At 39.0% G+C, this 18,889-nt stretch overlaps 2 protein-coding genes across 4 annotated transcripts; one reads left to right on the top strand and one right to left on the bottom strand.

Annotated features, from left to right (window-relative positions):
- Positions 1–1,121: 1,121 nt before the first annotated feature.
- Positions 1,122–5,565, top strand: LOC101173066 (granzyme A). The gene is made up of 5 exons (XM_011478861.3): positions 1,122–1,481; positions 1,570–1,723; positions 2,622–2,760; positions 4,856–5,131; positions 5,212–5,565. Exons 1-5 carry the CDS (start codon positions 1,418–1,420, stop codon positions 5,368–5,370), a joined length of 792 nt encoding a protein of 263 aa, XP_011477163.1. The 5' UTR covers positions 1,122–1,417; the 3' UTR covers positions 5,371–5,565.
- An 8,641-nt stretch (positions 5,566–14,206) lies between these two features.
- On the bottom strand, positions 14,207–18,867 carry LOC101172822 (proheparin-binding EGF-like growth factor). 3 transcript variants are annotated; one of them, XM_004072258.4, is made up of 6 exons: positions 18,729–18,867; positions 17,987–18,154; positions 17,671–17,902; positions 17,428–17,595; positions 16,078–16,188; positions 14,207–14,542 (listed from the first exon to the last, which is right to left on the bottom strand). In XM_004072258.4, the coding sequence occupies exons 1-5, from the start codon at positions 18,763–18,765 to the stop codon at positions 16,098–16,100; spliced, it is 696 nt and encodes a 231-aa protein (XP_004072306.1). In that variant the 5' UTR covers positions 18,766–18,867; the 3' UTR covers positions 14,207–14,542; positions 16,078–16,097. The 3 variants fall into 3 exon arrangements, with proteins under 3 accessions (XP_004072306.1, XP_020561385.1, XP_011477162.1); XM_020705726.2 differs by having other exon boundaries at positions 14,207–14,534; XM_011478860.3 differs by having other exon boundaries at positions 17,671–17,899.
- Positions 18,868–18,889: the final 22 nt, after the last annotated feature.

Below are 18,889 nucleotides of genomic sequence, written 5' to 3'. Positions count from 1 at the left end.
GAGACTAGAAGTAGATGAGAAAAGAGGACAGAACCCCAGTGCACCATAGTTTCCCCAGCTTCAAACTTCTAGCAGTCTAGTAACAACTTTATTGTTATTGTTAAGTTTAATTTAAACAAATTAACAGCAAGGTAAATATTCTCTGAATACTAGCTAGTCTGACAATAAGCCTGTCAATAGAGGAATGTTTTAAGTCTAACTTTGAATGTAGAAACTGTGTCAGCCTCTCTTACATGAGCTGGGAGCTTATTCCATAAAACAGGGGCTTGGTGGCTAAACACTCTACCTCCAACCGTACTTTTACAAACTCTAGGAACCACAAGCAGTCCTGGTGAATGCAGTAACGTTGCGGGTTGAGCGATTTTTCCTGCAGGTTTCTGAGGAATAAAACCTGCAGCAGGAAATGAACCTCTCCACCTGAGGGTTCATGCTCTAACACAACTGTAGTTATTTTGTCCTGCAGCAGTCCTGCAAGAACTAGATTATTTCTGCAATGCCTCTTGAGCAAAATAATTTCACCACCACATACTCATTTTTGCCTCATAGCTCCTTGAGCATAATTGGGGGGAAAACCTCAAGTTTTAAAGTTTGTAGATTTTTAACGGCGTTAGAGTGGCGAGCTCGCAAATGTGTTGTTCACACAATATGATCTACGATATGAACATGATAGGAATATATTGACTTAACAAAAAAAATCTCTGTTGCCATGGCAACCCAGAAGTTTACTTTTGCAGATTCTTCTAAAAATCACACACACCTGTTCGTCACCCCCAGGCGACCAAATAATGCACTGGTTGCCATGGAGATAAAACCTACAGAAAAAAAGTTTCTCTGTGAATTTATTAGAGGCCGCTCTGACCAGGCTGGCAGGGCCACAAGGGTAGCAGCTGCTCAGAGGCCGTGTCAAAAGCACTTTATGCACAAATACCAAAGAATAATGAGACTAAAAGTGTACATTAAAATAAAGAATTATTGCTGTAAATAAAAACATTTGTCCTATTTTCTCTATGCAGCATATTGAACATTTTGCCGAGGGTAAAGGTAACAGACAGGTGGACATTTATCGGACATTTACACACATTTCATCAAACTATTCCTTCTGAAACTTCACTTTACCAGAAATACTACCCAGTTCATCTGAAAACTCTAGAACTGCACGTTTTTTCCCGTAAGTGCTGCCACTACCTCCGCGGTTAGACGTGCTGTGTCACTGCAGCTCATTTGCCTGGTTGTGAACAGTCATGGTAAATGTTCGCACTTTGAAACGAAAGAGTGTGTCTCTTTCACATCTGGGTCAAACGCTGCTGACTCATGTGTTTCCATGGTCAGACCACATCCTCAGAGTTGAGCTTAAAACCCAGGTTGTGCACTAAGGTGGGAGCATTCACCCTCAGATCAAAGACAGAAAGACGAGTAAATGTGTTCCAAGAAAGGCTTTGCTGCTTTCATCTTGGGGGGGCTTCTCTTTTTTGTCAACTCAGGTGACTGATACATTTACTTATTTTTGCAAAATTAGTTACTATTCAATGTCTAAATTATTGATTGTTTTGTGTTTGTGTGGTGTTTTAGGTCATGGCTCTGAGATCATTAATGGGAAAGAAGTGGTGCCCCACTCTCTGCCTTACATGGCTGTGCTGGCTGTGCTGCCGACAGCCAAAAATGCCTCCTGCGGAGGGGTTTTAATTGATCCAAAATGGGTCCTGACAGCTGCCCACTGCATTGGGTAGGAACCTGGAGCTTTTTCATCTGTCTGATGCTGGTTCTGGTTTGCTGTTTTCCTTTGTTGGTCTGTCCACAAAAGGTTTAAGTAAGATAGGAACAAGCTCCTTAGCTGAAATCATCCAGTAAATAAATATTTTTCAGTCTTTAAATACTTTGATGCTTTTTTTAAAATCTTTTTGTTTATTGGGAAACAGCTCCCTTAATTTAAGAGCTTATTTGTTTTGAAGATGAACAAGGCATGACACAAATAGAAATATGATGGTGTCAAACTTTAATAAAAGTCGAATAAGAGATTGTTTTAATGTGCTTTATCATCTCATTAGCAGATATGCTTGATAATTTGATATTTTTAGCGTTTCTTTGAATAGAAAAACATTTCATGCATTATTAAAAATAATGCATTTGCATAATTATAACAAGTTCTTATATACATTTAGCTTAGATGACCTTTATAGAGTTAATGAACACTTTCGTTGTTCTAACATATTTGTGTGAAAGTTAACTAAAGAATGAAGAACTTCTCAAGAACAAACAGCAAATCCTTTCAGGAAACCACAAACGCCTCAGAACAAACAAAACCCTCAGAGCTCGAGCTTTGATGCATAAATATGACTTCAGGTTTTCGTTTTCAATCAGCCACTTCAGAAACGTGCATGGGCATTGAATAAAGAGCAAGCTTTAACTTGACTTTTATCGTTGTACAATTCATCTGCAAATGTGATAAAAAAACGACAGAAAATCCTGCTTCAAGAATACATATTAGCTACTATAAATATCACTGTAAAGGCAAAGCTTTTTTCTAAAGCCAACTAAAAATACTACTTATCATAAGATAGATATGTAGACACAGAACTCTTTCAGAACAATCCAAAAGTTGTGTGTTTTTTTTGCCCCTGCAGCATCAAAAATGTAATTTTGGGGGTGCACTCCCTCAAAGAAAAAGAGGCAAACTCCAAGCAGATCCAGAAAGTGAAGACGCATTATCCTCATCCGTGCTATGATAAGAACGATACGGTCAATGACCTCATGTTACTCAAGGTAAGACAACCCACCCCAATCAATGCCAGTGTGTTTTCAAACACTATCCTATTGTTACCAAGGTGATATGTCTTACTCAAGGATAAATCCACTGTCTTGGACCCTTAACCAACTCTTGAGAGAGTAAAACCACCTTAAAATGTTGCCATCTGGGGACTTGAAAGAAACACCCACGAAGAACAAACCTGTTGCACTGACAACATTTTTCGTTTCAAAACAAGTTTTAAAGTATAGAAAAAAACTGTTTTTCTCTTGCTATAAGTGAAAATAAAATGTTCTGCCAACGAAACTAGAAGAATTTGTCTTTACAAGTTTTCTTAAAGTATATTGTGATGGCATGTAAGACAAAATGTACTCTTGAAATTAGCTGTAAGCACTCACATTTGGGTATTAATTGGAAAATTGGAAATGTTATGTCTTAAATTTTGGATGCATTGCTTAAAAAAAGAGTTTTATATCTATTAAAGCAAATGTATTTTCACACTTCCCCACCCAAATATTCCCTATTATAAAAACTTCCATTTTCAAGACCATAATCATCCTAAAGTAAGACCAGAATGACACATTTTAGGACAAATTTGTCTTTGAAATTAGATGTTAAAATATATTTATTACAAACGTTTCTCCTGCTGTTGTTAGAAAGTTTTTGTACTGAGTTCAGACCGATCAACAATACCCTACACCACTCACAAAGAAAATCTCAGCTCAAATGTGTACCTATATAAAGAGAATAAAAGATATGTGTCCCACTCAGATCATCTTGTATCTATTTTAAGTATGATTATGCCGGTTTTAGCAAATATAAAAAAACCTGCGTCGTTTTTCAAGGTCATGTTGTTTTTTGCAGAGCAGCATTAGTTAATTAGAAATTCACTTTCTCTTAATTGTGGGCAGGACCATTAGCGCGGAGCAACCCAGCCCCCCAGCCCCTACCTGTTGCTGAGAGCTCTCTGTGCACACGTTGTTCCACTAGCTTACAGCCCCTCACACCCTAAACCTTACATTACTAATTGCAATACATTACAAAAATGGGGGGCAACATTGGAGCTATCCAGCAGTAAAGTTTCAAGCCAGATGCCAGCTCAGACGAGGGAAACAAGGACGTACAGCAGAATGCAGCGGAGCAGGGAGCTTTTGGCCTGCAAGTTGTAGCTTCCACATCACAACTACAAGCTTTTTCAAACTGCAGTTTTTCGTCTGCTCCTGATTCACGATTTGAAAAAGAAATAATTTTAAATGCAATTTAATATTTTTTCTATATATACGTCCCTTATTATCAGAAAATGCAGAAGATCATGTTAAAAATACCAAAAGCAAGATTTTCATCTGTGTGGGTCTTTTTGATGAGATGTTTTCAAGATTTATTGTCTTATCTTGCTGAAAAATTACGTTAAAGTTGGTTTAGTCTCATATCAACTGAAATAAAGTGCCTAAACTAGAAATTAGGCAAAGAAATGTTGTGACATTTTGTGTTTTTGTGGTGCGACTAGCCTGCTAGCAATCCCACTGTGGCTGAACCCCACAGGATTCACTCGCAAGTAATGTGAGATCCATTTTTTTGGTAGGCTAACCAGACTTCAGATCAACTTTCACAGCTGTCAAAAAAGCTAACTATCCAATACACTCTGGTGTGGACCAAACCGCCTTAACCCTTGTGCTATCTTAGATGACCCCAGCCTTACATTGACGTGTTCTCCCTACCATGACAAAGGTGGATAAAGGTGGAAAGATTTCATGTAATCCATGGACACCAGTGAAGATCACAAGTCATTGAAGAAAAAAAGTTCAGCGCACTGTCTAGTGGGTCTAGATGACCCAACTCTCAACATTAAAATACCTAAGATAGCACAAGGGTTACATGAAGCTTCTGGTTCCATTTGAGGATTCCTCCTCATCTTATTTCTGCCAAATGTCATTCTTGTTACAATTTTTAATAATCTCAGGGACTGATTTTTTTTTTTTTACATATATACATTTCGGATGCCTTTCCTAATATGCTGATCATATTATCCTTCTATAAGTATTCCAACTGTTCAGATTGCGGTATTTAGATCTATGTTTTGCAAATAAATAGTTTTTTTTCTCTCTTTTCCAGCTTGAAAAGCCAGTAAAAGAGACCAAAACAGTGAAACCCCTGAAGCTGGCCCAGGCTGTTCAGGATCCTGCTGGTGGTTCTCGTTGCATGGTGGCGGGATGGGGGAAAACGAACAACATGGCCAATCAAATGTCTGACGTGTTGATGAACACCAACGTGACTGTCATCGACAGACAGAAGTGCAACTCGCCAGCCTTCTACAACCTGAAGCCTGTCATCACCAGCAGCATGATTTGTGCCGGCTCTGAAGGTTCAAAAGTTGCAGACACATGTGGGGTGAGAGCATCAACATTTTTCATCTTCATTTAAATCAAAGTAAAAGTCGCTGTCTCACAATTGTTCTCTGAACATCTCAGGGGGATTCTGGTGGACCACTGGTGTGCAACAATGTTCTGGTTGGAATCACATCTTTTGGAAGGTTGTGCGGAGTGAAAAAACACCCTGGGGTGTACAGTTTTCTGTCTGCAAAACAACTCCTGTGGATCAAGAAGACAATGAAGACCCCCCAAATATAAATGAATCATCTCTTTCAAATTGCTTTATCTGTTTCTTTAGCTTTAATTTCATGTTTCACTTGATCACAAACGTTTTTTGCATTTGCAATGAAGCAAATAATGTAAAAGAAAAGGCTGAACATTTACTCTACTGTGGCTCACTTAGTTACATTCTACTGGCTTTTCTACTGGACCTTTCCATTAAACTCTTCCCTTGCAAAAACTTTGTAAAAACTTATTATTGCATTAAAACATTTTGACTTCTCTTAAAGGTATTAAAAAAATACATGAAGGCATGTTTGTGACCAGCACCTGCTGGCCTCCTCAGTGTCTGCATCATTCAGAAGAAGAAAGAGAAACCTTCCCTGAACATCTGATGTGTCAGAAGTGGAAACTGATCCGTTTTCACACTGTGGTTCATGCAGAGGTTGTTTTTTTTTCAGTTTAGCACATAAAGATAAAAGAGGAGTGTTTCTGTTTGTTCAAGAGATCAAACGTGAATTATTGTGGTTTCATGACTTGTTTTCTATCATTTATGGATCAGAAACGTGTCAGTTCCTGTTAGGACATAAACGAAACCAATCAGGTCTTATCTGATGCTGTTCTAAAGTCTGAAACAACAATATTTGGGATATGTTTATTTCAGGAGCTTCATCTGTTAAAGAAGAAAGTCAACCACTGTTGACTTTTAAAGAGTAATTGATTACTTCAATTTAGTTACTGGATGAAATTGTTATCATTACCTCGTTCATTCCCCAATTTAAGAAGTAATTCACTGCTAGTTACTTTACTTTACTTTTTTCTACTCTCGTAAAAATTGTCAAAGGACTGAAGCTACCACAAACAAGATACACTTGTAAAATCCACAAAACAAAAGCACACAGGCTACTCAAGGGCATTCAGGTTTTTTTAGCACCCCCTCATTGATTTCACCACATGAACATGAGAAAATGTACATTGTATAGGTCAGGACATAGCGTACAAACAAATTGCTCATTGACACAAGGGCAGTGGAAAGCAGTTCATCTCCAGGACAAAACTTGCCCTTGTGCTATCTTAGATGACCCCACCCTTACTTTGACATGTTATTCCTACCATGACAAAGGTGGATAAACGTGGAAAGATTTCATGTAATCCATGGACACCAGTGAAGATCACAAATCATTGAAGAAAAAAGGTTCAGCGCACTGTCTAGTGGGTCTAGATGACCCAACTCCCAATCTTAAAGTGCCTAGGATAGCACAAGGGTTACGTGAAATATTTTGATGCCTTTGCTTTCAACAAATTGGAAATCATTTGAATATATCCAGTTGCTGAATGCCCCTAAGAATTCGTTCCACTTTCATATTTTTGCTCTCTTTATCTTCACTAGTCTCCACCTCCGCATTAGCACGCGTGCACGAAGTAACTCTCTTTTTAGTTTTTTTTAATTAGTATTTGTTTCGTTTCATTTAACCAAAAGACAAAGTCAGAGCCAATTGCACCAACATGTGAGTAATAAAGTAATGAGGGTTTCTGTAGTCTAGTAATTGCAATTTAATTACTAAAATTTGAACTGTAATTCATAAAGTTATTCTGTTACTGAAAGGAGTAATTAAAGTACAGTGAATTATGACTTTGTTATTCTCTACCCCCAAAACTGATGTCAACATAGGCTGTCTGAATTCCTAAAGCCCTCAAATGTGTTTCTCTTTTTGTTCAGTTTGTTATATTTTTACTCTTAGAGGGCCAGCCTGCTCTGTAAATCTCAATAAATGCGATTCTGTCGGGAAAAAGATGGTGAAGGATCCAATGATTGCAAGAGGCTGAATATTTCACACAATATTTCAGGTTAAACAAAAGACAAATGCTCTTATGTGAAGAAATTAAATTAAAAAATGAGAGACATCTCAAGTTTCCTCCTTTAGAATAAATATACAAAATAGAATAGTCTTATAAAATAAGAATAAATCTTTCATTAGATAAATAGCTGGTGTTATTCGCATACAAAATGTGATGGAAATTCATGTTGACCACACGTATTTGCACCATATCTTCACGTATTTTAACCATAACCCTAACCCCGCCCTAATTACGTGCGGATAATCACTTCTTGAATAGATTTAAGAGACTTTAACAATGAAGCTCAACATCTGTGTGCCTTGAAGCATCATAATGAACACAAGTAAGAAACTAAAATATTTATTAAAGAAACCTAAAAGTGAAAAAGCTGTGAACTAGGGGGCCAACAAATTGTGGCCAAGGCGGGTGATTTGACAATGAAGAACTGAAAAACCAGACGGGATGATTAACTAAATAAAGACAGATGTGGATGATTGTCAACCTGAACCTGGTACTACTGACAGAGGGAAGCCACAAACCCTGAAAAGGGCAAGAACTATGAGAATATATCAGACAAACCACAGGCTCAATCCCCACAGAGTCACAACAGCTTGTGACATTTCCTTTAGATGAAGTTGTGGTTTGACTTCAGCTTTGCTTGACAAACTAAGTATTTATTCTGTTATCAGTGAGAGCTGTTGACGGTGGTGCCAATTGAATAAGATGTTGATTGTTTTTTGGCAAAACAGTGAGAAAAAGCTTGATGTAAAATTTGATTATATATTTACATCTAATTTCTAAGACAAAGTATGATTGTTATTGTCAAACCAGACAATATCAGCAATTGAACATTTTGTTTTTGGTTTTTTTTTCATAGAAGATTAGAAATAAAAGGTTTTATTGGGAGTTTTCTTTCCAGAAAATCTTTGGGTTAAATGTTTTTTTAATTAAAAAAAAATCCATCACAGGTTATAATCTCAAGACAAAAGACTATGTATATGTTGAAACCATCATCCAGTCTGAAACATCAAACAACCTGTACATGGCCGATCTTAGATTATGAAATAAAATTATGTAACATAACGCACACCAAGTGTTCAACGATCACCAAACCACAAAGTTTGTGTTTTTTTTCCAAACCCACAGGAAATGTGCAGATCATGCAGATCAGTATCAGCGATTTTCAAAAGACAGCATGTGTCAGCAATACAAATTCATTTCCTCAAAATTTTTCTTTTGATTTTATTTTTAGTTTTAGTTTTTTTCTGAAAGAAAAACTAAATATTCACTTCAGTGAACTGAGCCCCCATAGTGACAGTTGTCATACAGCATCACTAGGTGGTGCTCTCTACCCCTTTCAGAGCACAACCAGAAGAATGCATTTGGCATTTTGTAGTAATAAAAAAGAGACAAACCACAAGCTGTTCCCTTCCCCAAAGCTGAAGAAAAACAACGGCACCAAAACACTTTGTTATTTATAATTAAACTGTATGAAAGTGTTTAATTTCCCTCAGATATTTCCAACAACCAAACACATTATTTTTAATTTAACTCAATTTCTCCAAACAGGAGAAGTGAGGTAGAATCTAGTTTTGAGTGTACTTGGTGTAACATTCCTCTTTTTCAGGACATGCACAGCCTGTTCTGAAAACAGTCCTGAATTGTTGTTTTTTATGTCATCCATCCATCCATCCATCCATCCATCCATCCATCCATCCATCCATCCATCCATCCATCCATCCGTCCGTCCGTCCGTCCGTCTGTCCATCCGTCCATCCGTCCATCCATCCATCCATCCATCCATCCATCCATCCATCCATCCATCCATCCATCCATCCATCCATCCATCTTCTTGCTCTCATCCAGGACTGCAGCAGTCTAAGCAAAGATGCCCAGACTTCCCTCGTCCTGACCACTTCCTCCAGCTCCCTCCTCTGGGGGGATCCCGAGGCGTTCCCAGGCCAGCTGAGAGACATAGTCTCTCCAGGGTGTCCTGGGTCTTTCATGGGGCCCCCGTGTCAGACCCCCCCCCCCCCCCCCCCCCACACACACACACAATTTTTGAACCTATTCAGAAAACAAACACCACTGTGATACTGCCTTCTTTTCAGGTAACTCTTTTATACTTTTAATTTAAACAAACAAAGAAAGACACCTAGGTTTGGTGATTCTGTAAGTTACGTAATGGAGCTTCTTTTCTTTGCCATTTAAGGCCATTCTTCAAGATTACACAATAAACACAATAAGGTTGCAGAGAAAATGTCTGTTCAGCAAACTCTGCAAAAGAATCTGCAACTGGCAGAAAAAAACAAGACAGTTTTCTTCACTCCCAATGACCTTGATTCATCTGAGAAACTTAATGTCTTAAAAACATTCCTCCGCCTTCCACTGTGCTTGGCACTTTAAAATACTCCAAAGCTCCCCACTGTAAACTGGATATACCACTGAACCAAGGGCATTTGGCTGAAAATAAAATAAAATAACTTCTAGATCTCGATTTTCCATTTTTGCTAATTGAATTTTTATCTATTATATGGTCAAAAAGCCAGAAAATCAAGCTTTTTGAAAGGATGCATCAATAAAATTTGTTGTTTCCTCCAAGCTTCTGTGGTCAAGAAAATTGTAACTTCAACATTTAAGAAGTACACAGGTCTAATTAAAACAGAAACAATGTGGGAAAAAACATTGATTATGTGGAAAGTGAAACGATGTAATGGGTTTCAGGAGAAGATAAAGCTCGGAATTTTCTGTACCAATTAAGATGTGAGAAATGAGTTTTCCTATCATCTCTGGAAAAATGCCACCTTCACACACGTGTGTGTGTTGGTGTGTAATTCTGCAAGTGTACCAATCCCCAGCTAAGTGAGTCTGGAAGGACTGATTGTGGAAATGAAATGTTTTGCACTGTTTGTGTGTTTTCTTTTTCTGAATATTTCAACAGTTTGATCTTGAGATGAATTAAATACAGTCTAGAAACACAGTTCTCCTTCTGTTTGACACCTTTACAGATTTAGCCTTTTTCTTTTAATATTTGCATCTCATTCAAATTTTTGTAAAAATGTGTAAAACTTAGCAATTCTGATAAAATGTTTTGCTTCATTTTTTCACTGCTAAATGATTTCTTAATACATGAGTAAAACTCATCTCACGGTATTTGTTTATAGACAAACAGTGATTAACACCAGTACCAATAATTTAGTTTTCAGAGCCAGAGTGATGAATCATCGTTCTTCAAGCTAACCTAGCAACCGGGGTCATTTTGTTAAACAAGTATGTCTGTGTAGGAAATTTAGGATGAACAACAACAGAACATTTTTCTTGGCAATTGGCCTGTTGTCTTACGACCGTGAAGAGGAGGAAAAAAAAGAAACTAATGAAAAACATCACCACACCCATGGAACTCCGGCATGTTCTTTATTTGAGTGAATTATCAGTGGCCAGCCTATGCGGGAGTGTTTACTCCGTTTCCATGGTCACCCACAAAAGCTCAAAGGCCCACCTTAGGGCCACCGAAACTTCCATGGATCACCACACCCAAGCCATATGCACTTTTCAGATGAATGAGTATATGAGGGTTCAAGAATTTCTGAGGAATCCCTGCAGGTCACACACACACAGAAAGAGTAAATATGTGTCTTTGCATCACCTGTGTGTTAGATGGGCTTCCCACCTCGCCTTTCAGTAACCATAGTGACGCAACAGCCTCTGAACAGAGCGGTGTGGTGTTACAAAGAGAGGTGGGAGATGGTTTATTTGCAGGAAGTGAGTCACTCTGATTGTGAATTCCCATTTCATATCACAAAGCATGAAATGATTAAACAACTGTCAGTTTGTCAGGGTTTGACACACAGGGTGGGGCCTCAATTGATGCCGCAATACAGTCCCTGAAAAAGGTCTTGTCGTTTATCCATTTTGTAGAAACAAAAGCGTCTAACCTCACTTTTAATGAATCCATTGGTTTTAGAAATGTTTCTCAAATTATGTTCAATATACTAAAATAAAATTGCTTCACTGAAGAAAGATTGATCATTTAATGAACACAGAAAGGTCACATTTTGGCAAGACAAAAGTTTTGTCGCCTACAGAGAGTAATGTGAAAATTTAACAAATAATTTACTTCAAAAACAAAAATATGTTGCATAACATCAGTGAATTAAGTAGTGCTACTGTGAGATCCATATTTAATATCTTGTATGACCTCCATGAGCTTGAAGGACAGCATCCATGCGGTTTGACAATGATTCATACAATTTATCGATGAAGTCATCAGGAATAGCAAAGAAAGCAGTCTTCCATGGCTCCCAGAGTTCATTAAGATTCTTTGGTTTCGTCTTCCATGCTTCCTCTTTCATTCTACCCCAGACATGCTCAATGATGTTCATGTCGTGTGACTGGGCTGGCCAGTCCTGGAGCACTTTGATCTACTTCGCCTTGAGGAACTTTGATGAGGAGATGGAAGTATGCGATGGAGCACCATCCTGCTGCAGAATTTGACCCCTTTTATGGTTGGGAATGTAAGAGGTAGCTAATACTTCTTGATATTTTAGGCTATTGATATTGCCTTCCACCCTGCAAATGTTTCGCACACCCCCATACTGGATGTAACCCCAGACCATGATTTTTCCGCCACCAAACTTAACTGTTTTCTGGGTGAATCTTGGGTCCATGCGGGCTCCAGTTGGTCTCCTGCAATATTTGCGGAGGCTGTGATGTAATTCAACTGAAGACTCATCTGAGAAATCCACCTTCTGCCACTTTTCCAGCGTCCATCCTTTAAGCAGGCTGTGGGCCTTGGCAAATGCCACACGTTTTTTTCAATTGCCTTTTGTTTAGTGCTGGTTTCTGGGCACTGATTCGATTTTGAGACAGAATTCTACAAACTGTTTTGGTTGACACAGGGACTTGAGGTGACCAGGCCTGGTGGAGCTCTGCTGCAGTGGAAAAGGGGCTGGCCTTGGATTTTCGAACCAACAAACGGTCCTCCCGAGCAGTTGTCTTGCGGGGTCTGCCGGACCTGGGCTTGTCAAAAACATCTCCAGTCTCTTCAAATCTTTTTCTTATTCTTTGTACTTGACGCTGAGACACATTGAAGGTGTCAGCCACCTCAGCAGTGGATCTGGTCTTCAGCCCCTTGATAATCAATGCTTTGGTCTCAGGGTGAATCTTAGGCATGTTGTCAGAGGTCAAGTTGCAGTTGATGTGAAGGCCTGGTGTGCTGGGGTTCTTTTTATACACACCCACTAATTGATTGATCAGTAATTGATCACAGGTGAGTCTGTAATCCAGGATTGGGTGCATCATATGACAAGGAGACAAAACTTTTGTCTTGCCAAAATGTGACCTTTCTGTGTTCATTAAATGATCAATCTTTCTTCAGTGAAGCAATCTTATTTTAGTATATTGAACATAATTTGGGAGGGTTTTAGCTTTCATTTGAGACATTTCTAAAACCAATGGATTCATTAACAGTGAGGTTATATGCTTTTGTTTATACAAAATGGATAAGCAACAAGACTTTTGTCAGGGACTGTATTTTAAAACCCACGAATCAAAATATTTTGCACAAATTTCCCCCATGAGAGAAATTAGTTCGAGATAATCTGAGAAAACCGATAAAATTCTAATGCAATTATAGATATTATTTCTTATACGAAAAGTAAACCAACAGCGGGGCTAACGTACGTGAACCTGCAGCTGTTTATTTGTCCCTTTACACTGGGAAATGATGATTAAAAACTACATTTTAGCTAATTTTTTCCCATGATGTTGATACAAGGAAAATGTATTGACATTTTCCAGCGTATGTTAGAATCCAAGGATGCAAGTGATTTAGTAACGCAAACTGAAATTTTATTCAGAATCCTTAGGAAATTTAAAACATACATTATTTTAACTGATTTTCACACTTTAATAGGCAAAACCTTTTTCTTTTTTTTTAGGAGTTCATCAGAAATCAAGCTGCTGGGTAGATCGGTTGTTAGAGTGAGAGGCTACCATGCAGGAATCCAGGGTTCGATTAACGGAGGGGAATGAGAAATGGTACTGGGGGCAATTGCAATATCAATGGCATGGCAAGCAACTAACATCACTTAGTGAGGGTCCTTAGTAAAGACCCTTAACGCTACCGCCTCCCGAGCGCAGCTCGTCTGCAGCTCACTGCTCCCCCAGGGAATGGGTAGAATGCGAAGAACAAATTTCGCACACCTAGGTGTGTGACAGAAAGTCACTTAAAAAAAAGAAAAAAAAAAAAGAACTTGACTTACTGAGATGCCTGAAAACCACAAATGGCCACCATTTTGGATTTTTCTCGTGGCCAACATGCTTTTCTGAAAGAGGGCAGCATAAGATACATCCATGTCAAATTTGATGCTTGTACTACAAAATGCACGCGTTGTCTGAAATATCAACCTAAGCATCCTCTATCATCCGCATTGACCGGGCTTGGGACAGGCACTAGCAGGACACTGGTTTGTGCCCTGTTGAGGCTGCATTTATCTTATTTCTATCTTTTTATGTCGATCCGTCTATTTGTCTGTCCATCCTTACGTTTTTTGTCTTTTATTTTAATCTTTTGAATTTTTTGTTATTTTTTTTGTCGGATTTTGTATTTTTGCCATTTATATTTCTTTAGTTTGAAGACATACGTTTGTGATTTTTTGGTGTGTTAACATGTTATAATTATTGGTTGGTGTTTCAATACTCTTCTGTGTTGGTGGGATTGCTTATTAAAGCCTTATAGGTGAGTTTTTACCCGTTCTTTTAGCGTGCTGGATGGCAGAACCTGAGTTTAAAGTTTAGAGTTTGATTATTGATACAAAAAAGCAGCAGAAAAAGAGAAATAAAATCAATATCCAAACTACTTTTTTAGTTCAGTAAGTATGTGCAAATGTCAATTCCATCTGCCTCATTCTGTTATTTTTTTATCTTCATCATTTTAAATGTTCAGTGGGTTTGAAGTTTTTTTAATTCATTCATTTTCTTTATGAAAGGTCCTGCTGTGCATCAGCAGCCTAAAATAAAAACACAGTTAGCAAGGTTCATGTAACACTGAGGCACTTTATTGGTGATCAAATGGCATCACTTTTCTAGAATAAATGAGGATTTTCTCTGACCTATAACAAATACAGCGCAATAAATAAAAAACAAACAAACAAAACAATAAACGACTGAATGCTCAGCATTCACACAAACAGGATACAATAACAATAGTTTAACAAAAACACACTTAAAGTGGTTAGCAATAAATAATTACACTAAATAAATTACACTCTAACTTAGTTGGGGAAAAAACGTTTTCATGCAGCCTCTATTCGGTCTTCTGCTTCTGCAGGTTGTTGGTCTCCTTTGTTTCATCCGTTAATTATCCAGCAAGCTGAGGAAAGACAGATCAATAAACAGATGTTAGTCAATTATTTACTGCAAAAGAACAGGTCAGGTTTACTTAAATATGAAAGTCTGTCTAAAAACAATGTTTTCTTCACAACATTTGGCTGATTTTTTGTACATTTTTTCAGCTGATTTTAAACCTTTAAAGGCAAGTATTTGCTAAAAAAAAATGCATCAGTCACATTTAAACCAGAACTTTATTGTAATCGCTACGGTTAAGTGTTTCGCTTCAAACTACCTTTGTGTGTTTTATTCACAACTGTAACATTATGCGTTTTAGTAATATGAATGCAGAAGTTGTGAAATTCCTCACAGCAAGCTTGGTAATGTAGTTAGAGCGGCCACTTCCAATCAAAACTCCATGAAAGCATGCATAAATGTGCGTTTCGGGCTTCAGCGTTCAAAAATCTGGCATTCTCATGTTGCTATGCACGTTTTTAAGACCATTTTGGGGCTTTGCGTACAAAACGTATACGGCCACTGAGGCCGTTGAAAAACTATTTGAACTTTGACCAATCGGGACTTGGATTCTGTAGTGATGGATGGGTAGCACCTTTTTTCAATTCACACAAGTGTAAACCGTTAGAAAATTCATCATGGAGGAGAAAAATAATAATTGCAGTATGTGCCTGGCCAGAATCCTATGACACCAAGGCTTTTATTTATCGTAATAGAGCTGTTAAGGAAAAAACATGGAGCGAGATTCACTAGATTTGCAACGCTTTGACATTTTGCTCCAAGTCTCTTCCAACTGTGAGTGGATGCGCTAGTATGGCGAGTGACAGTCCAGTGTGAACTCCGTATGCTAAAAGCGTGTTCAAGAATGCGGTTTCTTGAACATGCATTATGTGCCCGATAGAATAAATATGACACGGAGCTTTTTCTTCAGTTCTTCCTTCAGTCTCTGCATGTTGGATTGCAGGAAACATGTTGGCCACGAGAGGAACACCACAAGGCCACACTGCTAATCCTGGTCTTATATTTGCACGTGTGCGATTTCACACAACTGAACTGAATGAGGTCATCACGTGCACAGTCAGTGTGTCAGCCTTGTAGCTGCTGGGAGTTACAGGTGAATGAGCACACTTTAGTGTGTGGTTTTCCTTTACATTAGAACGAAGTGCTGAGACATCTCCCAGCTAATCCAGGCTAAAACCAGGAGCAGGGATTCCTTTCTGCATGATGCAACTTGCTGCAGCGAACAACAACAACAAGTGTGCGGGTTTCTCACTGCAGTCCACTCCTTTTGTTTGGCTCCATAGTCTCGTGAGCTGAGGCAGAACGGATTTTAGCAAGATAATTGGAAGAGCTCCTAAACCTGAATATACACCAGCAGAAAAACAAGAGGCCACGATGATGGCGTTTGGGCAGAGATGCTTAAGCCACTGGTCGACATCAGTTTGGTTGGATTTTTTTTTTAAGATTAAGTTCCAAAACTCCAGTTATTTGGATGCAATTGTCTAATTTTAACACTTATAACTTTTTTTTCTGCTCACACACAATTTGAACGTTGCCTCCTACCTCTTCTCATCTTGACGTCTTCACACCACGTCACTCGTGGGTTTCTGCAGCTTATCGGTCTCTGATACTGTCCCAAGGTAAGATGCCAAGAAGTTTTTATGTGACCTGTAACTGCAAAAGAGACCGAATGTGAGAAGAAAATCCAGGAATGACGACCTCGTGACAGTCAGGGAGCAGGAGTCCACACTGCAGCTCATAAAGTGTATGATTCATCAGATTGGACTGCAATTGAAACCAGGTTATTGAAGTGCTATCATAAGGGAAAATACCTTAGTCTCTGTTATGAGCCCTACTTTCCCTTCACTTCTATACTTCAACGGTTATCTGAAGCTGTAAAACTGGAATTCATTGCTGCCTTGAACTATTGACTCTCTGTCCACCATAATAAGAAAAGAAAAAAAAGAAGCACAAAGATTTGGAAATTCTGCCAGGGAACTTAAGCTTTGACCTGGCATGAAGATACAATCAGTGAGGGGGTTGAGAGATGAGCAATAGTCTGATGCCATAAAATCAATGATGAAATTGTGGATTCACTACCATTCCCAAAAGGTTGCTGAGCAATATCTGCTTAGTTTAGGTGTGTTCGGGCTTGCTCAGCCTCTTCTATCAGAGAGTTTGAGGTGTGTTCGTAGGCAGGATGTGCCGATCTGTGTAGCTCTGGGAATTATGGGGGGGTTTCATCTTCCCTATTATAATTTCAAAGAGTAAAGACTTTATTTTTTGGCATCAGGTCACTTTTGAACGATGTCTCCTGTTTTTATGAAAAGTGACACCAACGAAAAGAGAAAAGCAGGTCAGAGAGACATCCTGCTTGTCCTGAACAAAGGTCACATGACCAACTCATTAAGTAACACTTGCAGTAATTTTAAGGACAAAAAAACAAAAATCTTCACAAATTTGTTCACTTTCAGTTGAGACCATTGACTGTATTCGCGAACTGGACCAAGTGAGTCTGACGTCACCCGTGGAAAATGGTTCATTTCCTGCTCCAACAAAGTAATGTCAATTAAGTTGTAATATAGGCGCTGCCATGTTGGAGCCAGAGGACCTAATCAAGCAATCCGAATTGGTCTTAGTCATTCACTGTATATGAGAACTGGACTGAGTTCTCACTATGTCCAGTTCTCATATAGAGTCAGCAGTTGAGACAGGTTATTTTTTCCTATAAATAAATATTTGGCACCACAAAGCCGCATTTTTCTGTTTCCTGTAATCACGCAGACATTATTTGCACACCTTTAATGAGCCCACTTTAAGATTCCTCTCCAACGTCTCACCCATACACCTTGTGACGTTTCAAACAAAACATTAACCCAGCCACGGTGGCTTCAGCGTGAAAATGTGACTCACTGAGCACAGGTCATGAGCAGGATGGCGCAGCAGCTGATGACGGACAGGACCACAGCAATGACCACCAAGACGGTCTGGACCAGCTCCGAGTTGTAGGTCTGATAATCCGGAGTGCCGACCCCAAGATATTGGATCTCACAGCGCAGTCCTTCATAACCCTTCAAGCATCTGCAGGGATTTGACCTCAGTTTAGGACAGCGGTTTAAAGACAGTCCAGTGAAAGTAAGCCGGGTTGGTACTCACACACACACCGGCTCCTTCAGCCCCTCGATGTGCTGGCAGAACCCGTGAATGCAGTAACCCAGGTGGGTGGAGGCACAGGCATCCTCAGTGGTGCTGTGAGCGGAGGTGTGCACTCTTGTGGTGTTGTAGTGTCTGGGATTCAGAGGAGTTGTGTTTTTGTTCCTCTGCTTGTTCTTCCTCTTGCCTTTGCCTTTTCTTTTCCTCTTGTCATCTTTACCACTGTGCACACCTGCTACAGAAACATAGGAAGTTTGCATCAGAGGAGAAAAATCAAATACTAGGAAAAATAACATTTGGAAACCTCTGTTTTTCATACCGAGTATGATCACATTTTCATGGTGTCCTCCTGAAAGTTCTTCATCTAATTCGTGCTCGTCATCTTCGACCAGGAGGCCCTCCTCGGAGGCTGGACCCCCAGTCACGGCGGCTAACCCACTTGCCTGTGTGACCTCAGATTCTGGAGCACCTTGCGTACTGCAGACAACTGCAAAATCAACCAGAGAATTAGATACAAAAAATTACTTCTGACCGAAAAAACATGTTTCACACAAACTTCTTCTGCATCTTTAGTGAACTTCGTCCTGCCAGATCAGCAGAAAACTCTTTAGTGGAGGTGGGAGTGGTGTTGGCAGACTAGGCCATAAAATCAACTTGTCCTTCACACAATTAATTTAATTTTTTTTTTCCAAGGGCAAAAACAATTATGATTGAGAAAAGGTCACAGCTTATTTACGAGGAGCATTAAAGCAACATTACAGCTACTGTATTTAAAAAGACAGTAATGTTTTCAATTTTGTGTTGTTTTTTTACTTACATAAATCAAAAAGTAATGTAAAAGTTTTACAGAAGTTAAAATTGATTATTTTTAATAGTGTTTACAGCATCAATTGCTGACTTGCAGGAATTTAATTTGCTCTGAAGCAAATTTTTTCCCTGAAATTCTCTCATTCCCTAACAAGTCCTTTCTTGCAGCGGCTCATTTAATCTCCCTGTCTTCACACCTCCCTTTGCCATTTCAGAGATTCAACAGGAAAAAAAAAAAAGAAGTCCAGACTCACCGATGCACAGGAGACAGATGAAGATGAGAGGGTTCATATCCCAGGAAGAGAGGATTTTAGTGGATGATTGTCCAGCGATGACCTGTGTCTAAATGTGTGTGTTTGTCGCCCTGTGGATGGAGTTTGTGCTTTGCTCTCTTTGCCTCCTCTGGGTGTAGCTT

This window comes from Oryzias latipes, chromosome 9 (assembly GCF_002234675.1).
Source record: "Oryzias latipes chromosome 9, ASM223467v1".
Classification (NCBI taxonomy): Eukaryota; Metazoa; Chordata; class Actinopteri; order Beloniformes; family Adrianichthyidae; genus Oryzias; species Oryzias latipes.
This window is presented reverse-complemented; position numbering and strand designations above follow the sequence as displayed.